This window comes from Rana temporaria, chromosome 12 (genome assembly GCF_905171775.1).
Source record: "Rana temporaria chromosome 12, aRanTem1.1, whole genome shotgun sequence".
Taxonomy (NCBI): Eukaryota; Metazoa; Chordata; class Amphibia; order Anura; family Ranidae; genus Rana; species Rana temporaria.
Genome location: NC_053500.1, coordinates 132,196,911 through 132,215,023, shown reverse-complemented (window position 1 = coordinate 132,215,023; position 18,113 = coordinate 132,196,911). Strand labels below are relative to the sequence as shown.

Below are 18,113 nucleotides of genomic sequence, written 5' to 3'. Positions count from 1 at the left end.
GAGTGGAACCAAACATGCCTACCAAACCAAAATACCACCAAACTAAAGGCTGACCACATCAAACTGGGTCAGCTAGTCAAAAAATGAAAATGCATAATTAACTGTCGGTGGTAGATCTGTGGAGGCACTTTATTCCACTCCTGAAATGCATCTCCATCCCTGGATAGTGTAAAAAAGGGGGGGTAGGGTTGGGACTTTGGATGAGGCATATGGAGATCACCTGCCCCCTATCTATTGATTAGCACACATGTGCTCCTTTTTAGGAGACTTTAAAATTCATAGTTAGGACTGCAGCACACAGCGTGCCTTGACGTTGGCCTGCAGCTTACTACAGGTATTTGCAAATACATGCAACTAAACCTCTGTTTTTAATGCATACAGCTAGACAGATTAATTTGGTTTAGTGCTTTTTTGGTTGGTAACATTGAGCCTTGTAGCCACAGTATGGGAAAGGCCCTTCATTGTTCCAGCATTGTACAAAGCCAACTCCCATTAAGACATTTTTGAATAGAGCAAGTTAATGGGACCCCAGAGGCCCAAAAAGACCAAGAACAAATAAGGGGCAAAGGGACTATATCGGTACTAGATGAGAAAAATTAGAAAGGAATTGTAGTAAGGGTAAAATATATAAATCAGTTTATTTTTAACATAATATCAAAAAAACAGGAGACACATAAATATAAAATACCTTAAAAACAGCGGTATAAAATGGTAGACAATGGTAGACTGTATAAATGTGACTGGCAGGGAAGGGGTTAACCACTAGGGGGCGGGGAAGGGGTTAAATGTGTAGCCTATTGTGTGTTCTAACTGTAGGGGGAGGTGACCGATGCTGTGTCCCTATGTACAAGGGACACAGATCGGTCTCCTCTCTCCCTAACAGGACGTTGAGCTCTGTGTTTACACACAGAGCTCCACATCCCTGCTCAGTTACTGGGCAATCGCCGGTGCCCGGTGGCCATCGCGGCCGCCGGGCACGCGCACTGTGTTCCCAGTGACGCGACGGGTGCGTGCTCGCGCGCCCTAGAGGCTTTAAATGACAGGACGTCGTATGGCGTCCTGTCAGAACAATAGAGCATTTGACGGCGGGCGGGTGTTAAGTGGTTAAAGAAAGGTGACCAGATTTTTTAAATGAAATCCGGGGACATATTTTTTTTTACTAGCAATGGCGGCAATCAGCGACTCTCTGCCCGTCGCCGCTTTACAGCCTGTCAAGTCTTATGCCGCGTACACATGACCGTTTTTCATGTCATGGAAAAAAAAACGTTTTTCTCGACGAGATTCTTCTCAAGCCTGCCTTGCCTACACACTATCGTGAAAAAAAAATGCTCGAGCAAAGCGCGGTGACGTACAACACGTTAGCTTGCGGGTGTGCTCCCTTGATACAGTCGGCGGCTATAGCCACCAAGTGTATCACTCAGCTCCGCCCCCCCCCCCCCGGTGCGCCGCGTCATTGATTAGATTGACAGCAGCGGGAGCCAATGGCTGCGCTGCTATCAATCTCCAACGAAGAGCCAAGAACAGCTGAGAAGACAGGGGCGAGTAGCCAGCGCGTTCACGACGCAGGACTTTTGAGGGCTCAGGTAAGTATTAAGGTGGAAAAACACGAAGCTTTACAACCCTTTAAGTAGTGGATGTGTATGGATTATTTTTGGAGAATACAGATATCATTTAGTGTCACTTCATTGTCACGTCCCAAAGATAGAAGGATTTCTTTGTAGCTCCTGGTATACATCAAGGGGTTAAACCCCCCTACATATTATGGAATATATTCGGCCATTACACACAGAGACTGAATAGACCTTTTATTACTGTACACAGGTAGGCCCAAATTGACAAGGTGGATTAATAGCCGTTGGTATGGCAACCACGATGAGCTGTTTAATTATTACCAAGCTACTTCACGATTTAGTCCATGTCAGCGCCGGGTTTTTCCGTGCCTGACCCTGGAATTGGTTACCGGGGCAACACGTGGAATCAAATTGTTTTCTTTTTATACAAGTCCATTTGTTCATTAAATTACACATTGTACACATATATGTGATCCGAATGCATGTCCTTATTGTCATGTTCTCATATCATTTCATTGTGGGGAATGACCATGAAAGAAAGTCCGCGATAAGATGAGCATCATTCTCCATACATCCCACCCACCACACTATGACATTATTCCTCGTCCCCGCCCCCCGGACTCTCATACTTTTTTTTTTTTTTTCGTGTACAGGGAGCAGGTATCTTTTTTTGATAGGTACCGCTCTCACTTTCTCAATTCTCAGGAAAGAATGGCAACTATATGGTGGTCAGTGGGAAGAATGTCCCTTACATTGGTGATCAGTGGGAAGAATGTCCCTTACATTGGTGATCAGTGGGAAGAATGTTCCTTACATTGGTGATCAGTGAGAAGAATGTTCCTTACATTGGTGATCAGTGGGAAGAATGTCCCTTACATTGGTGATCAGTGGGAAGAATGTTCCTTACATTGGTGATCAGTGAGAAGAATGTTCCTTACATTGGTGATCAGTGAGAAGAATGTCCCTTACATTGGTGATCAGTGGGAAGAATGTCCCTTACATTGGTGATCAGTGGGAAGAATGTCCCTTACATTGGTGGTCAGTGGGAAGAATGTTCCTTACATTGGTGATCAGTGGGAAGAATGTCCCTTACATTGGTGATCAGTGGGAAGAATGTCCCTTACATTGGTGATCAGTGGGAAGAATGTCCCTTACATTGGTGATCAGTGGGAAGAATGTCCCTTACATTGGTGATCAGTGGGAAGAATGTTCCTTACATTGGTGATCAGTGGGAAGAATGTCCCTTACATTGGTGATCAGTGGGAAGAATGTCCCTTACATTGGTGATCAGTGGGAAGAATGTCCCTTACATTGGTGATCAGTGGGAAGAATGTTCCTTACATTGGTGATCAGTGAGAAGAATGTCCCTTACATTGGTGGTCAGTGGGAAGAATGCCCCTTACATTGGTGATCAGAGGGAAGAATGTCCCTTACATTGGTGGTCAGTGGGAAGAATGTCCCTTACATTGGTGATCAGTGAGAAGAATGTTCCTTACATTGGTGATCAGTGGGAAGAATGTCCCTTACATTGGTGATCAGTGAGAAGAATGTTCCTTACATTGGTGATCAGTGAGAAGAATGTTCCTTACATTGGTGGTCAGTGGGAAGAATGTTCCTTACATTGGTGATCAGTGGGAAGAATGTTCCTTACATTGGTGATCAGTGGGAAGAATGTCCCTTACATTGGTGATCAGTGAGGAGAATGTCCCTTACATTGGTGATCAGTGGGAAGAATGTTCCTTACATTGGTGATCAGTGGGAAGAATGTTCCTTACATTGGTGATCAGTGGGAAGAATGTCCCTTACATTGGTGATCAGTGGGAAGAATGTCCCTTACATTGGTGATCAGTGGGAAGAATGTTCCTTACATTGGTGATCAGTGGGAAGAATGCCCCTTACATTGGTGATCAGTGGGAAGAATGTCCCTTACATTGGTGGTCAGTGGGAAGAATGATCCTTACATTGGTGATCAGTGAGAAGAATGTTCCTTACATTGGTGATCAGTGAGAAGAATGTCCCTTACATTGGTGGTCAGTGGGAAGAATGATCCTTACATTGGTGATCAGTGGGAAGAATGTCCCTTACATTGGTGATCAGTGGGAAGAATGTCCCTTACATTGGTGATCAGTGGGAAGAATGTCCCTTACATTGGTGGTCAGTGGGAAGAATGCTCCTTACATTAGTGGTCATGGGATGTTGCTATTATCCTTCAATGGCTCCCCAAACGTGATGTGAAGCAGCCGCGATTGTTGCACGGCAATCGTGACGCACTGCGCTATTAAAAATCTTGTGAAGCTTGTCACCCAAAAAAGGAGCAGAAGCTTATTTTTCGGGGCAACAAACGCGCATAGGGCAGCCCATTCAAGTGAATGATCTGCCCTATGTGGCATGAAGAATCTCATGAGAATCACACTTTGAAAATTGCGTAGCGGGAACACTCATTTCTGCTATGCAATATGTGAACAGGGCTTAACTTGTGTACATCACTGATCATACATTAACAATTGCTGTCAATAAAATATGTAACTCCTTCAGTAAAAAAAAATATATATATATATATATATATAAATAAAATAAAAAAATTAAACAAACAGGGAAATGTAATTTCTCTAATGTTTACTATCAATAACATTTGCAACTCCTTCTTCAGTAAAAAAAAAAAAAAAAAAATTAATTAAATAAAAAAATAATTAAACCAGCAGGGAAATGTAATTTCTCTAATGTTTACGGTCAATGAAATGTGTAACTCCTTCCTAAGCAAAATAAAAAATAATAATAATAATAATAATAATTAAACAGGGAAATTTAATTTTTCCATTTCTGTTATGCAATATGTGAACATCACTGATCATAAATTAATGATTGCGGTCAATAGGCAGACTCCTTCTTCAGTAAAAGAATAATAATAATAATAATAATAATAACACAAACAGGGAAATATAATTTCCCTAATGTTTGCTGTCAAATAAATTTGTAACTCCTTCTTAAGTAAAATAAAAATAAATAATAATAATAATTAGACAGGGAAATATAATTTCCCCATTTCCTCTATGCAATATGTGAACAGGGCTTATTAACTTGTGTACATTACTGATCATAGATTAATGATTGCTGTCAATAGACAGACTCCTTTGTTAAAAATAAATAAATAAAAATAAAATAATAATAAAATGAACAAGGAAATGTAAGTTTAAAGGGGCATAAATGTAATAAAAACAATTAAATAAAAAAAATAAGTAAAACACTATTTAAAAAAACAAACAAAAAAAATGATTAATATAATCATAATTAAAATAAAATAAGCAAATGAACGAACAAAAAAAGTCCCATATGGATTTTAACTGTTTTTAAGTTCATTTATCCATGAAGTGCAGAGTATCTTAGGGCCAGATTCACGTAGAATCACCCTACGCTGCGGCGGCGTAACGTATTACATTTATGTTACACCGCCGCAAGTTTTCAGCGTAAGTGCTTGATTCACAAAGCACTTGCCTGTAAACTTGCGGCGGCGTAGCGTAAATCCGCCCGGCGCAAGCCCGCCTAATTCAAATGGGGCGGGGACCATTTAAATTAGGCGCGTTCCCGCGCCGAACGTACTGCGCATGCTCCGTCCCTAAAATTTCCCGACGTGCATTGCGCTTAATGACGTCGCAAGGACGTCATTGGTTTCGACGTTAACGTAAATGGCGTCCAGCGCCATTCACGGACGACTTACGCAAACGACGTGAAATTTCAAATTTCGACGCGGGAACAACGGCCATACTTAACATTGGCTAGACCACCTAGAGGGCAGCTTTAGTTTTACGCGGCGTATCTCTACGGAAACAACGTAAATTTACAGCGACGGGCAAAGCGGACGTTCGTGAATCGGCGTAACTAGTCATTTGCATATTCTACGCCGACCGCAATGGAATCGCCACCTAGCGGCCGGCCTAGAATTGCAGCCTAAGATCCGACAGTGTAAGTCACTTACACCTGTCGGATCTTAGGGCTATCTATGCGTAACCTGATTCTATGAATCAGGCGTATAGATACGACAATCGTATCTCAGAGATACGACGGCGTATCAGGAGATACGCCGTCGTATCTCTTTTGTGAATCGGGCCCTTAGTGACCAATAAGAACAGATCTAAAATGTTCCCAAAATGTGCATTGTGGCCCGGATTCTCAAACGAGTTACGCCGGCGTATCTCCAGATACGCCGTCGTAACTCTGAGTCCGAGCCGTCTGAGTCCAAGAATCAGTTACGCATAGATTTGTATTAGATCCGACCGGCGTAAGTCTCTTACGCCGTCGTATCTTAACTGCATATTTACGCTGGCCGCTAGGGGCGTGTACGCTGATTTACGCCTAGAAATATGTAAATCAGCTAGATACGCAAATTCACGAACGTACGCCCAGCCGATGCAGTACAGATACGCCGTTTACATTAGGCTTTTCCCGGCGTAAAGTTACCCCTGCTATATGAGGTGTACCAATGTTAAGTATGGACGTTGTTCCCGCGTCAAATTTTAAAAATTTTACGTCGTTTGCGTAAGTTGTTCGCGAATAGGGCTGGGCGTCATTTACGTTCGCGTCGAAAAGCATTGGCTTCTTGCGGGTTAATTTGGAGCATGCGCACTGGGATACTTTCACGGACGGCGCATGCGCCGTTCGTAAAAAGCGTCATTTACGCAGGGTCACATAAAATTTACATAACACACGCCCACATCTACCACATTTGAATTAGGCGGACTTACGCCGGCCTATTTACGCCGCCACAACTTTCGTTTGAGAATACGGCACTTGCCTGTAAAAGTTGCGGAGGCGTAACGTAAATAGGATACGTTACGCCCGCACAAAGATACGCCATTCTACGTGAATCCGGGCCTGTGTGTATTGGGCATGGCACATAAGTCTACACTGGTCTTCATAATGACAGGTTCTCTTATATTGGAACATAGGCCTTATGTATTGTATTTATTGCTGGTTCATTTTCACTTTTCAGATTCGCGGAGCGCGCAGCAACCTCAGCAGCAGAACCAGAATATTTTCCTCTATCCACAGGGGGACCTGTTGGAGCTGAGGGAGGCTGTAAATACTCCGTAAGTGAACTGTATAGAGCAATACCCCCATCTACTGGTCACTTTGACATATGACTCATGCTGCATCACAGATTATTATTATTACAGGGATTTATATAGCGCCAACAATTTAAAGCAAAATTTAACCCAAAATGAAAAATATGTTATATTGCAACTCACCAATCATTGGATGTGAAAGAGAGGAGGGGTGATCACCATGTCATTGAACCCATTAGACGTGGGGGCTGCATTAGTTTTTTTTTTTTTTTTAGGCTTTTCATCTTTGTTTTCACCTGATGCATGGGTAACGCGTTTTTGGCACATTTGCAGTGCCTTTTTTGGTGCTGTGTTTTTTAGGCCTCATTTATGATATATATATATTTCGTCCCGTCAGTGCCACCTCATTGGCGCCCCCTCATCGGAGCCGCCTTATCAGTGCCCGTCAGTGCTGCCTTATCCGTGCCCATCATCGGTGGCGTATCCAGGGTATGGCACATATGGCAAGTGCCATGGGCGCCATATGAAGGGGGTGGTCGTGAATGGCTGGGCAGCAAGGCACTGACTTACCAGGGTCTCTTCTTCCCAGGGCCGGATTAACGTAGGGGCTATTGGAGCTCCAGGCCCCTACCATAATATCGGCCCAATACAGAGATTTTACACACAATTATCAGCTCATCAGCGCCACCTGTCAGCAGGGCTGGACTGGGACAAAAAGTTGGCCCTGGACTTCATCCAGACTGGCCCACTTTGACAGGTCTCTCCCATGGCTGCCGGACAACTCCAGCACCCCCCCTGGCCACCCAAGCCCCCTCTCCCCCTTCACTAGTCATTCTACTTTATTAGAGTAGAACGGCTGGTACTGGTACTCTTATAGGCAGTACCAGTGGGGAAGATAGACATTATTTCACCCGGGGCAAAGAATCAGTTCGGTGCCCCCCCCCCCCCCTTATGGGACAAGATTAGAAAGAAGTGAGAAACTCCCAGGCCAAAGCTGTTGAGTCAGCTGTCTGTCCCCTCCCCCTGTGCTCCTCTGGTCCTTCCCCTGCTTCTCTGTTCCCCCCAGGTGAGCGCTGCGGGGAGGGAGAGACGGTGAGCGCTGCGGGAAGGGAGAGACGGTGAGCGCTGCGGGAAGGGAGAGACGGTGAGCGCTGCGGGAAGGGAGAGACGGTGAGCGCTGCGGGAAGGGAGAGACAAAGGAGCGGAGGGGGGGCAGCGGTCCGCTGTCACTGAAGCCGGCCCACTGAGCCAGAGGCCCACCGGGAAACTCCCTGTAGTCCCAATGGCCAGTCCATCCCTGCCTGTCAGTGCCAGTGTCACCTATTAGGGCCCATCAGTGCAGCTTATTAGTGCCGCCTATCAGTGTTAGTGTTGCCTCATCAGTGCTGCCTTATCAGTGCCCATAAGTGCCTTAAAACAGTGCCCATCAGTGCTGCTCATCAGTGCTGCCTCATCAGTGCCCATAAATTCCACAAATCGGTGCCCATCAGTGCTGCATATCAGTGCCCATTAGTGCAGCTCATCAGTGCCAATCCATAATTTGTTAATTGAAAGAATAAAGAGCTTGACTTGTAGTTTTGTTAAGGTTATCTGAAAGATGGGTTTCAAATGTTTTGACAGGGGCGCAATTTCAGTGCTTGCCATAGGCGCTATTTTCATTAGAGAAAACTTACTTATTTACAACATTTTATAACAGAAAAAAATAAAAACTTTTATTTTTGTACAGATTTTCAGTCTTTTTTTATTTGTATAGCAAAAAATAAAAACTGCAGAGGTGATCAAATACCACCAAAAGAAAGCTCTGTTTGGGTGCAGTGTAGAATGACCGCGCAATTGTCATTTAAACAGCGACAGCGCAGAAAGCTGACAATTGGCTTGGGCAGGAAGGGGGTGTAAGTGCCTGGTATTGAAGTGGTTAAAAGGCCGTGTGACTGTATACAGCCTGATGTTAGATATAGAGATCTGTGGCAAAATATATTATTAATGCCCTTTTGTCTATTTTATTCAACAGGTTTTCATTTGGCGCACAGAATCAGTTGCCAGCGCTTCCTCCCAGGCCTCTATATGACAATGTAAGTTAGTATGATAACCAGGGCTTTTTTTTCAGCAGGAACGCGGGGGAACGCAGTTCCGGCACCTCCAGGACTAAATGTGTGCAAGGGGTGCTGGGGTGTGCTGAAGGGTCTGCTGATGCTGGCTGCTGGGGGATCTTCGGGGGGGGTCTTTTTTAGCATTGGGAGGGTCTATTGTTGCTGAGGAAGTCTGTTGTTACTGGTAGGAGATCTATTGTTGGTGGGGGTGGGTCTTATGTTGCTGGGGGGGGTAGTTGTTACTGGGAGAGATCTACTGTTGAGGGAGGGGTCTATAGTTGCTGGCTGATGGGGGGTCTCTTAAAGCTGGCTGTGGGGATATCTGTTGTTACTGCCGGGGGTCAATTGTTGCTGGGGAGTCTATTGTTACTGGAGGTCTATTTTTGCTGGGGGATTTGCTATTTTTGCAACGCCATGTACGCCGTCGTAAATCCTAATCTGGGCTTTCGTATCTATGCGACTGATTCTTAGAATCAGTTACGCATAGATATCCATTAGATCCGACAGGCGTAAGGCTCTTACGCTGTCGGATCTTAAATGCAATGTTTTTTTTTTTTGCCGCTAGGTGTCGCCTCCGTCGTTTTCCCCGTCGAGTATGCAAATTAGCAAAATACGCGAATTCCCGAACGTACGCGCGGTCGACGCAGTGAAGTTAAGACGTTTACATTAGGTTTGCGACGTGTAAAGTTGCCCCTGCTATATGAGGGGCAACCAATGTTAAGTATGGCCGTCGTTCCCGCGTCGAAATTTAAAAATTTACGTCGTTTGCGTAAGTCGTCCGTGAATGGGACTGGACGCCATTTACGTTCACGTCGAAACCAATGACGTCCTTGCGACGTCATTTAGCGCAATGCACGTCGAGAAATTTTAGGGATGGCGCAGGCGCATTACGTTCGGCGCGGGAACGCGCTTAATTTAAATGCTATACGCCCCCTACCCGGCTCATTTGAATTAGGCGGGCTTGCGCCGGGTGATTTACGCTACGCCGCCGCAACTTTACAGGCAAGTGCTTTGTGAATAAAGCACTTGCCTGTAAAACTTGCGGCGGCGTAACATAAATGAAATACGTTATGCCGCCGCAGTTTTACGCCCATCTACGAGAATCTGGGCCATATTGTTGTAGGGAGATCTATTGTTGTTGAAGGTTCTATTGGTGTTGCTGGCTGCAAGGGATCTATTTTACTGCTTTTCTTGTTATTATTAACATATTTTTATACAAATTACTTGGCACCAAAAAATGATGCTTGGTTCTGTATTCTCTATAAAGGGCAGTACAGAAAGATGGGCAGGGGTGGAGCCAAGGAATGGTCCTCGGAGGTGGGTAGGGGGAGGAGAAATGGGGTGACTCAGAAAGGGGGAGTTCCTGCACTGATGGTAACCCACAGCTAACACTTAGGGGTGTAGTAACACACCTCTCAACTTTTTGAGATGGGAATGAGGGACACCTATCAGCAAAAGTATGCAGGCATAGGACACACCCCTTGCCACGCCCCCTTAAAGGAGCATTGTCCAAAAAAAAAAACTAGATTGGTTAAACCCACAAGTGTTTTTCTTTTACCACTATTCCTTTATATTGGCTTTTGGAATTTCCTTTGCTGTTATTATAATTATGTTTATTTTTCCAAAGAAACAGATTTATTTATTTTTAATTCAATTTTTTTTTCAATTTTTTTTTTTTTTATTTCAGTTTCTGCCACCTACAGTTCCTTTCCCAGCAGCCCAAAATACAACTCCATTTCTCCCCCCATACCCGCCTCCAACATATTTCCTTCCACCGGCACAGTTCTCAACACCTTTCCTGCCGACAGTTCCCATGCAAACCCCCATCCTACCGACACAACAGCACCCCCTGATCCCGTCTGTCCCAACGCTGAGCCCCACCGTTCTTCCTCTACCGAAGGAGTCCTCAAACAAGACGACATCCACACCAGGTAGGTTTATAGGGGTTGTAAAGGTACAATTTTTTTCCCTAAATAGCTTCCTTTACCTTAGTGCAGTCCTCCTTCACTTACCTCATTTATTCCATTTTTGCTTTTAAATGTCCTTATTTCTTCTGAGAAATCCTCACTTCCTGTTCCTCTGTCTGTAACTCCACACAGTAATGCAAGGCTTTCTCCCAGGTGTGGAGTGTCGTGCTCGCCCCCCTCCCTTGGACTACAGGAGAGTCAGGATCAGGGGCGTCGGGAAGGTGTGTCTAGGGGGGCTGGAGCCCCGAATGGGTCCCTAAAAAACGCCCAGTGTGTCAGGAATGCAGCATCAAATTGTCAGCCGCGAGCGCCGCCGTCCGCCACCGAACGGGGACCGCTATGATTACGGACGGCGCCGAGTGATATTGCAAGTCCCGCCTTTCCTGAGCCTGCAGCGCCTATGATGGACGTGCCACAGGTCCAATGCCGGGACCACGGGACATGTGACGTCCATCATAGGCGCCGCAGGCTCCAGAAGGTGGCAATTGCAATGCCACCGCGCCGAGCCACATCACTGTAAGATCCCGGGTCGGGCGGGCGGCTCTCCTCTCCTCCTTTCTGGCTGCCTGCCTGCGGTGTAATGCCTTGACACATGATGGGTGCGCTGCCAGGATGAGAGGCACACGATGGCGCCGGCGAGCAGTACACTTGCACATGTATGTCAGGTAGGTGAGGTCAGTGTATGTATGTCAGGTAGGTCTATGTATGTCAGGTAGGTGAGGTCAGTGTATGTATGTCAGGAAGGTCCATGTATGTCAGGTAGGTGAGGTCAGTGTATGTCAGGTAGGTCTATGTATGTCAGGTAGGTGAGGTCAGTGTATGTCAGGTAGGTCTATGTATGCCAGGTAGGTGAGGTCAGTGTATGTCAGGTAGGTCTATGTATGTCAGGTAGGTGAGGTCAGTGTATGTATGTCAGGAAGGTCCATGTATGTCAGGTAGGTGAGGTCAGTGTATGTCAGGTAGGTCTATGTATGTCAGGTAGGTGAGGTCAGTGTATGTATGTCAGGAAGGTCCATGTATGTCAGGTAGGTGAGGTCAGTGTATGTCAGGTAGGTCTATGTATGTCAGGTAGGTGAGGTCAGTGTATGTCAGGTAGGTCTGTGTATGTCAGGTAGGTCTATGTATGTCAGGTAGGTGAGGTCAGTGTATGTCAGGTAGGTCTATGTATGTCAGGTAGGTGAGGTCAGTGTATGTATGTCAGGAAGGTCCATGTATGTCAGGTAGGTGAGGTCAGTGTATGTCAGGTAGGTCTATGTATGCCAGGTAGGTGAGGTCAGTGTATGTCAGGTAGGTCTATGTATGTCAGGTAGGTGAGGTCAGTGTATGTATGTCAGGTAGGTCTATGTATGTCAGGTAGGTGAGGTCAGTGTATGTATGTCAGGAAGGTCCATGTATGTCAGGTAGGTGAGGTCAGTGTATGTCAGGTAGGTCTGTGTATGTCAGGTAGGTCTATGTATGTCAGGTAGGTGAGGTCAGTGTATGTCAGGTAGGTCTATGTATGTCAGGTAGGTGAGGTCAGTGTATGTATGTCAGGAAGGTCCATGTATGTCAGGTAGGTGAGTGTATGTATATCAGGAAGGTGAGGTCAGTGTATGTCAGGTAGGTCTATGTATGTGAGGTAGGTGAAGTCAGTGTATGTCAGGTAGGTGAGGTCAGGTAGGTCAGTGTGTCAGGTAGGTACATTTAGTGGTCATTGATGGGCAGCAAGTGAGCTTACCACCACCACACAACCCCACCGCCCAGCCCAAAAAACATGCCATGACATGCCACCCCGGAACGCATACACCCCCCCCCCCCCCCCCCCCCCCCCGGTGCAGACTTCAGGGGGAAAAAATATTGTACCTTTACAACCCCTTTAACTAATCATCTCACGACTCAAAATATTGGGGAAGAGTTTTATTATAATGATTATTCATTTGTAATATCTTTATTTTTAGATGATTCCAATAACAATCTGCCAAATTACTATGAGCTCCTGGAGTTTGATCCTCTTGCTGAGAGCAACGCCAACGGCACTGAGTAAGTAGGAGACCCAGCAGTGTGAATGTTCTGTACTTTGTGAGAATACTGATATTAATATAAACCTTGGCAGGGATTGGGATCCCTTATAGAGCGCATCCGGAAAGTATTCACAGCGCTTCACTTTTTCCACAATTTGTTATGTTACAGCCTTATTCCAAAATGGATTAAATTCATTATTTTCCTCAAAATTCTACATACAATACCTCATAATGACAATGTGAAAGAAGTTTGTTTGAAATGTTTACAAATTTATTAACAACTTTAAACGACACTTTTTATGGATATCTTTAAGAAATGGCTTTCTTCTTGCCACTCTTCCATAAAGGCCAGATTTGTGCAGTATACAGGGACTGATTGTTGTCCTATGGACAGAGTCTCCCACCTCAGCTGTAGATCTCTGCAGTTCATCCAGAGTGATCATGGGCCACTTGGCTGCATCTCTGATCAGTCTTCTCCTTGTATGAGATGAAAGGTTAGAGGGACGGCCAGGTCTTCGTAGATTTGCAGTGGTCTGATACTCCTTCCATTTCAATATTATCGCTTGCACAGAGCTCCTTGGGATGTTTAAAGCTTGGGAAATCTTTTTGTATCCAAATCTGGCTTTAAACTTCTCCACAACAGTATCTCGGACCTGCCTGGTGTGTTCCTTGTTCTTCATGATGCTCACAGGATCACTGCCAGTGGTGGTGGAAGGGGATGGGATCACTGCCAGCATTGATGGTGGTGGGAGGGGATCACTGCCAGCATTGATGGTGGTGGGAGGGGATCACTGCCAGCATTGATGGTGGTGGGAGGGGATCACTGCCAGCATTGATGGTGGTGGGAGGGGATCACTGCCAGCATTGATGGTGGTGGGAGGGGATCACTGCCAGCATTGATGGTGGTGGGAGGGGATCACTGCCAGCATTGATGGTGATGGGAGGGGATCACTGCCAGCATTGATGGTGGGGGGATGGGATCACTGCCAGCGGTGATGGTGGTGGTAGGGGATGGGATCACTGCCAGTATTGAAGGTGGTGGGAGGGGATCACTGCCAGTGGTGATGGTGGTGGAAGGGGATGGGATCACTGCCAGTGGTGATGGAGGGGATGGGATCACTGCCAGCATTGATGGTGGTGGGAGGGGATGGGATCAGTTGCAGTGGTGATGGTGGTGGGAGGGGATTACTGCCAGCATTGATGGTGGTGGGAGGGGATCACTGCCAGCATTGATGGTGGTGAGAGGGGATCACTTCCAGCATTGATGGTGGTGGGAGGGGATCACTGCCAGCATTGATGGTGATGGGAGGGGATCACTTCCAGCATTGATGGTGATGGGATGGGATCACTGCCAGCGGTGATGGTGGTGGGATGGGATCACTGCCAGCGGTGATGGTGGTGGGATGGGATCACTGCCAGTAGTGATGGTGGTGGGATGGGATCACTGCCAGTGGTGATGGTGGTGGGATGGGATCACTGCCAGTGGTGATGGTGGTGGGATGGGATCACTGCCAGCGGTGATGGTGGTGGTAGGGGATGGGATCACTGCCAGTATTGAAGGTGGTGGGAGGGGATCACTGCCAGTGGTGATGGTGGTGGAAGGGGATGGGATCACTGCCAGCATTGATGGTGGTGGGAGGGGATGGGATCAGTTGCAGTGGTGATGGTGGTGGGAGGGGATCACTGCCAGCATTGATGGTGGTGGGAGGGGATCACTGCCAACATTGATGGTGGTGGGAGGGGATCACTGCCAGCATTGATGGTGGTGGGAGGGGATCACTGCCAGCATTGATGGTGGTGGGAGGGGATCACTGCCAGCATTGATGGTGGTGGGAGGGGATCACTGCCAGCCTTGATGGTGATGGGAGGGGATCACTGCCAGCATTGATGGTGATGGGAGGGGATCACTGCCAGCATTGATGGTGGTGGGAGGGGATCACTGCCAGCATTGATGGTGGTGGGAGGGGATCACTGCCAGCATTGATGGTGATGGGAGGGGATCACTGCCAGCATTGATGGTGATGGGATCACTGCCAGCATTGATGGTGGTGGGAGGGGATGGGATCAATGGTAGTGGAGCGCCAGGCAACAACTCGTTGGTTGGGGCCTTCCACCTGGCCCCCTACATGTGTATGAGCTGTCTGCCCGGCCCCCTACATGTGTATGAGCTGTCTGCCCGGCCCCCTACATGTGTATGAGCTGTCCCTCCTGATGGTAGCCCTGGGGCCAATCCTTTTCCTTTGCTAGCCTTTATTTAAATCCCAACTATTGGAAATGTTAAATGATCCCTTGCTGTTGGCTGCACCTGCATTGCAAGGCTTAATTGCTCCTTTAGTCTAGGATAGGAGTTTTTGCACTTTAACTTATACGATTCTCCACTTCCTCCCAAGCTTCCGTGCTGGACAGTCCCTCAATTCTGTTTACATGTCATGCCAGCGGGGAAGCCCGCTGACAGCTGAGTCACCAGTTGGTAAAGACATGGCGGCCGGCTTCCCAGCCCGCTCCTTAACAACCAGCTATTATTCACACACAACTCGAATTGTTTCGAAAATTTGGAATTTGTTAGAAAACGAATAAAGGAAACTAAATGAATTCCGAATTAAATCCATGAAACTAAATTAGTAACATAATGAATCTATCCGAAACAAAAGACATTTTTCTGTTCTGCACATGTCTAAGCTACTAGCATCTCCATACACGAAGATACTGGGTATGTCACTACTTCCAGTAGCTAAAAAGCTTTCCTTTCTATTCCAGGGTCGTATATGAAGAAATCGACACGACATTATGGAAGGCTAAACACGCCTCTAGCTGCTAGAAATTCTACTAACAATATTGGGGGACCCAATCTTCGTTTTCTGGGAGAGATCTCTGAAGGAGCCCCTGAATATAGATGTCTGATCAGCATTCCCAGTCTGATAGTTTGATGCACAGACTTGCATTAGACAGCCAGTTGTGTCTTTCTATAGGGTAATCTCAGCCTTATCTCAGGAGGCATCAGTCAACACGGATAATTTATAACCAGTTACGCTCTTACACCTGTTTACCCCGCATATGGCGCCAGAGCAGTCCTACATTTCGGTTATGGGGTGACCGATTCAGCATTATTTATGAGAGGAGGCGACACCTTTCTATTTGTGGAATTGTCTTCCAGTACAGTGGAACCTCGGTTTAAGAGAAACTTGGTTTGAGAGCGTTTTGATTTGCAAGCAACTTTTAAAAAAAAATTCTGACTCGGTTTGCGAGTTTTGACTCGCAGGATTCAAGCTAAATAGGCCTGCAGTACCTAATTTGGCCTGGGGTATGGGGGCGCAGAAGCCGCACAAAGCTGAAAATAGGCCTGCAGTACCTAATTTGGCCTGGGGTACGGGGGCACAGAAGCTGAGCAAAGCTGAAAATAGGCCTGCAGTACCGCATTTGGCCTGAGGTACGGGAGCAGGAGCCGAGAAAAGCCGAACATTGGCCTTCAGTACCGCATTTGGCCTGAGGTACGGGGGCGCAGGAAACAAGCAAAGTGTCCTTGGGCCTTTTCGGCACTCTCTGGCACCCCCCCCACCTCTGGCCACATTTGGTATTGCATCCCATTGAAGTCAATGCGGAACTAATTATTTTCATTTCCATTGACTTCAATGGGAAAACTCGCTTTGATATGCGAGTACTTTGGATTACGAGCATACTCCTGGAACGGATTATGCTCGTAATCCGAGGTTCAACTGTAATTATTATGTTGTATGGTATATCTAGCCAAAACTTTTTTTTTTTTTGCTTATTTTAGAAGAAGCTGAAATGGTTAGACTTCCTGAAGGCCTGTCCAGACTTGTGTACCGTGGTAATGCATGGTAAAATACAATAGACCAGGGATATGCAATTAGTGGACCTCCAGCTGTTGCAAAACTACAAGTCCCATCATGCCTCTGCCTCTGGGTGTCATGCTCGTGGCTGTCAGAGTCTTGCTATGCCTGATGGGACTTATAGTTCTGCAACAGCTGGAGGTCCGCTAATTGCATATCCCTGCAATAGACACTTAACCATGGCGGGTAATGAGAGTAGTGGCCAATACACCTAAGCTGTAATGCAAAATGACCTACAAGCCATGCGTTTCAGGGCCATGTAAGTTTTTAGGTCCATTTCTGTGTATTGGCAGCCAATGCAATGGACCACAGCTTCAGGGGGTCTGGCCCCTAAATTAGATTTTTCCCAATTTCCTGTCCCAGCTGTCAGCAGTAGAGGAAGTGAGGGTAAATCTTTGCCTTCAATAAAACATTTTTTATTTTTTTTTTGCAATGTTGAACATTCATCGAATTTAATAGGGTAATTATGGCCATAGCAGCCCACACAGCTGTTGTAGGGCCTGGAATGGAATAGGGCCTCACTGGCGAGGTTGTTGAGGGAATGTAAAGTAGCACTAAAGTCTGTGGCCTGGATTCAAGAAGCAATTGCGCCTGTGTAACCATAGTTACACAGCGCAATTGCTTACTTGCTCCGGCGTAACGAATGCTCCTGATTCAGGAACCTCGTTACGCCAACTGCAGCCTAAAATATGCGCGGCCTAAGGCTCTTAAGCCCGCATATCTTAGGCTGCACTCTTCCGATGGCCGCTAGGTGGCGTTCCCGTTGTGCTCAGCGTATAGTATGCAAATTGCATACGAACGCCGATTCACACCGTTACGCGAGCCCTGCGTACGCAGTTTACGTCGTTTCCATACGGCGATTTTCGCGTAGGGCTGCCCCTGCAGGGGCAGCCAATGTTACTTATACCCGTCGTTCCCGTGTCGCGAAATTTCAAATTTACGTAGTTTGCGTAAGTGATTCGTGAATGGCGCTGGACGCCATTCACGTTCACTTTGAAGCAAATGACGTCCTTGCGACGTCATTTGCCGCAATGCACGTCGGGAAAGTTTCCCGACGGAGCATGCGCTCTACGATCGGCTAATTTAAATGATTCCCGCCCCTTACGGGATCATTTAAATTGCGCGCGCTTACGCCGGCCATTTTGCCAGCGCGCCCACGCAATTTACGGAGCTACTGCTCCGTGAATCAAGGGCAGCGCAGTAAATTTGCAGGGGCGCAGTGCAAAAACGTTGCCCTGCGCCTCCGTAAAAAAAAAGCGCAATTGTACTTGAATCTAGCCCTATGTTTTTTTACGTTAATGCATTCTCTGCATTAACATAACAAATGCCCCACTACCTGCCCTACTTCCCTCTGTCCCTAAACACTTACTTGGCAAGCTCTCCACCACGGTCTCCAGCACCGTTCCATTCCTGCTTTTACAGGAGAAACTGAAGGCAACAGAGCCATTGGAGTTGCTTACCACTGCTGTGTACGTCTAGGTACGCACAAGCTCGGCTCAGCACATGAAGAGGCAGAGCCTAAGATCCTGGAGGTAATTAGAAGAAGAAGAAGAGGAGGAAAGCAAAGTTTTTGT

General features: G+C 46.6%; 1 protein-coding gene across 2 annotated transcripts in view; it reads left to right on the top strand.

Moving 5' to 3' along the window:
- TOM1L1 (target of myb1 like 1 membrane trafficking protein) overlaps window positions 1-15,916 on the top strand; it is a 194,372-nt gene extending 178,456 nt beyond the window's left edge. For both annotated transcript variants that reach the window (XM_040330746.1, XM_040330745.1), the window contains exons 11-15: window positions 6,559-6,655; window positions 8,643-8,703; window positions 10,409-10,652; window positions 12,626-12,707; window positions 15,446-15,916. In XM_040330746.1, the coding sequence (XP_040186680.1) occupies window positions 6,559-6,655; window positions 8,643-8,703; window positions 10,409-10,652; window positions 12,626-12,707; window positions 15,446-15,506 (545 nt within the window). In that variant the 3' untranslated portion in view covers window positions 15,507-15,916. The remainder of the gene's footprint in view (window positions 1-6,558; window positions 6,656-8,642; window positions 8,704-10,408; window positions 10,653-12,625; window positions 12,708-15,445) is intronic.
- The last annotated feature ends 2,197 nt before the right edge of the window (window positions 15,917-18,113 follow it).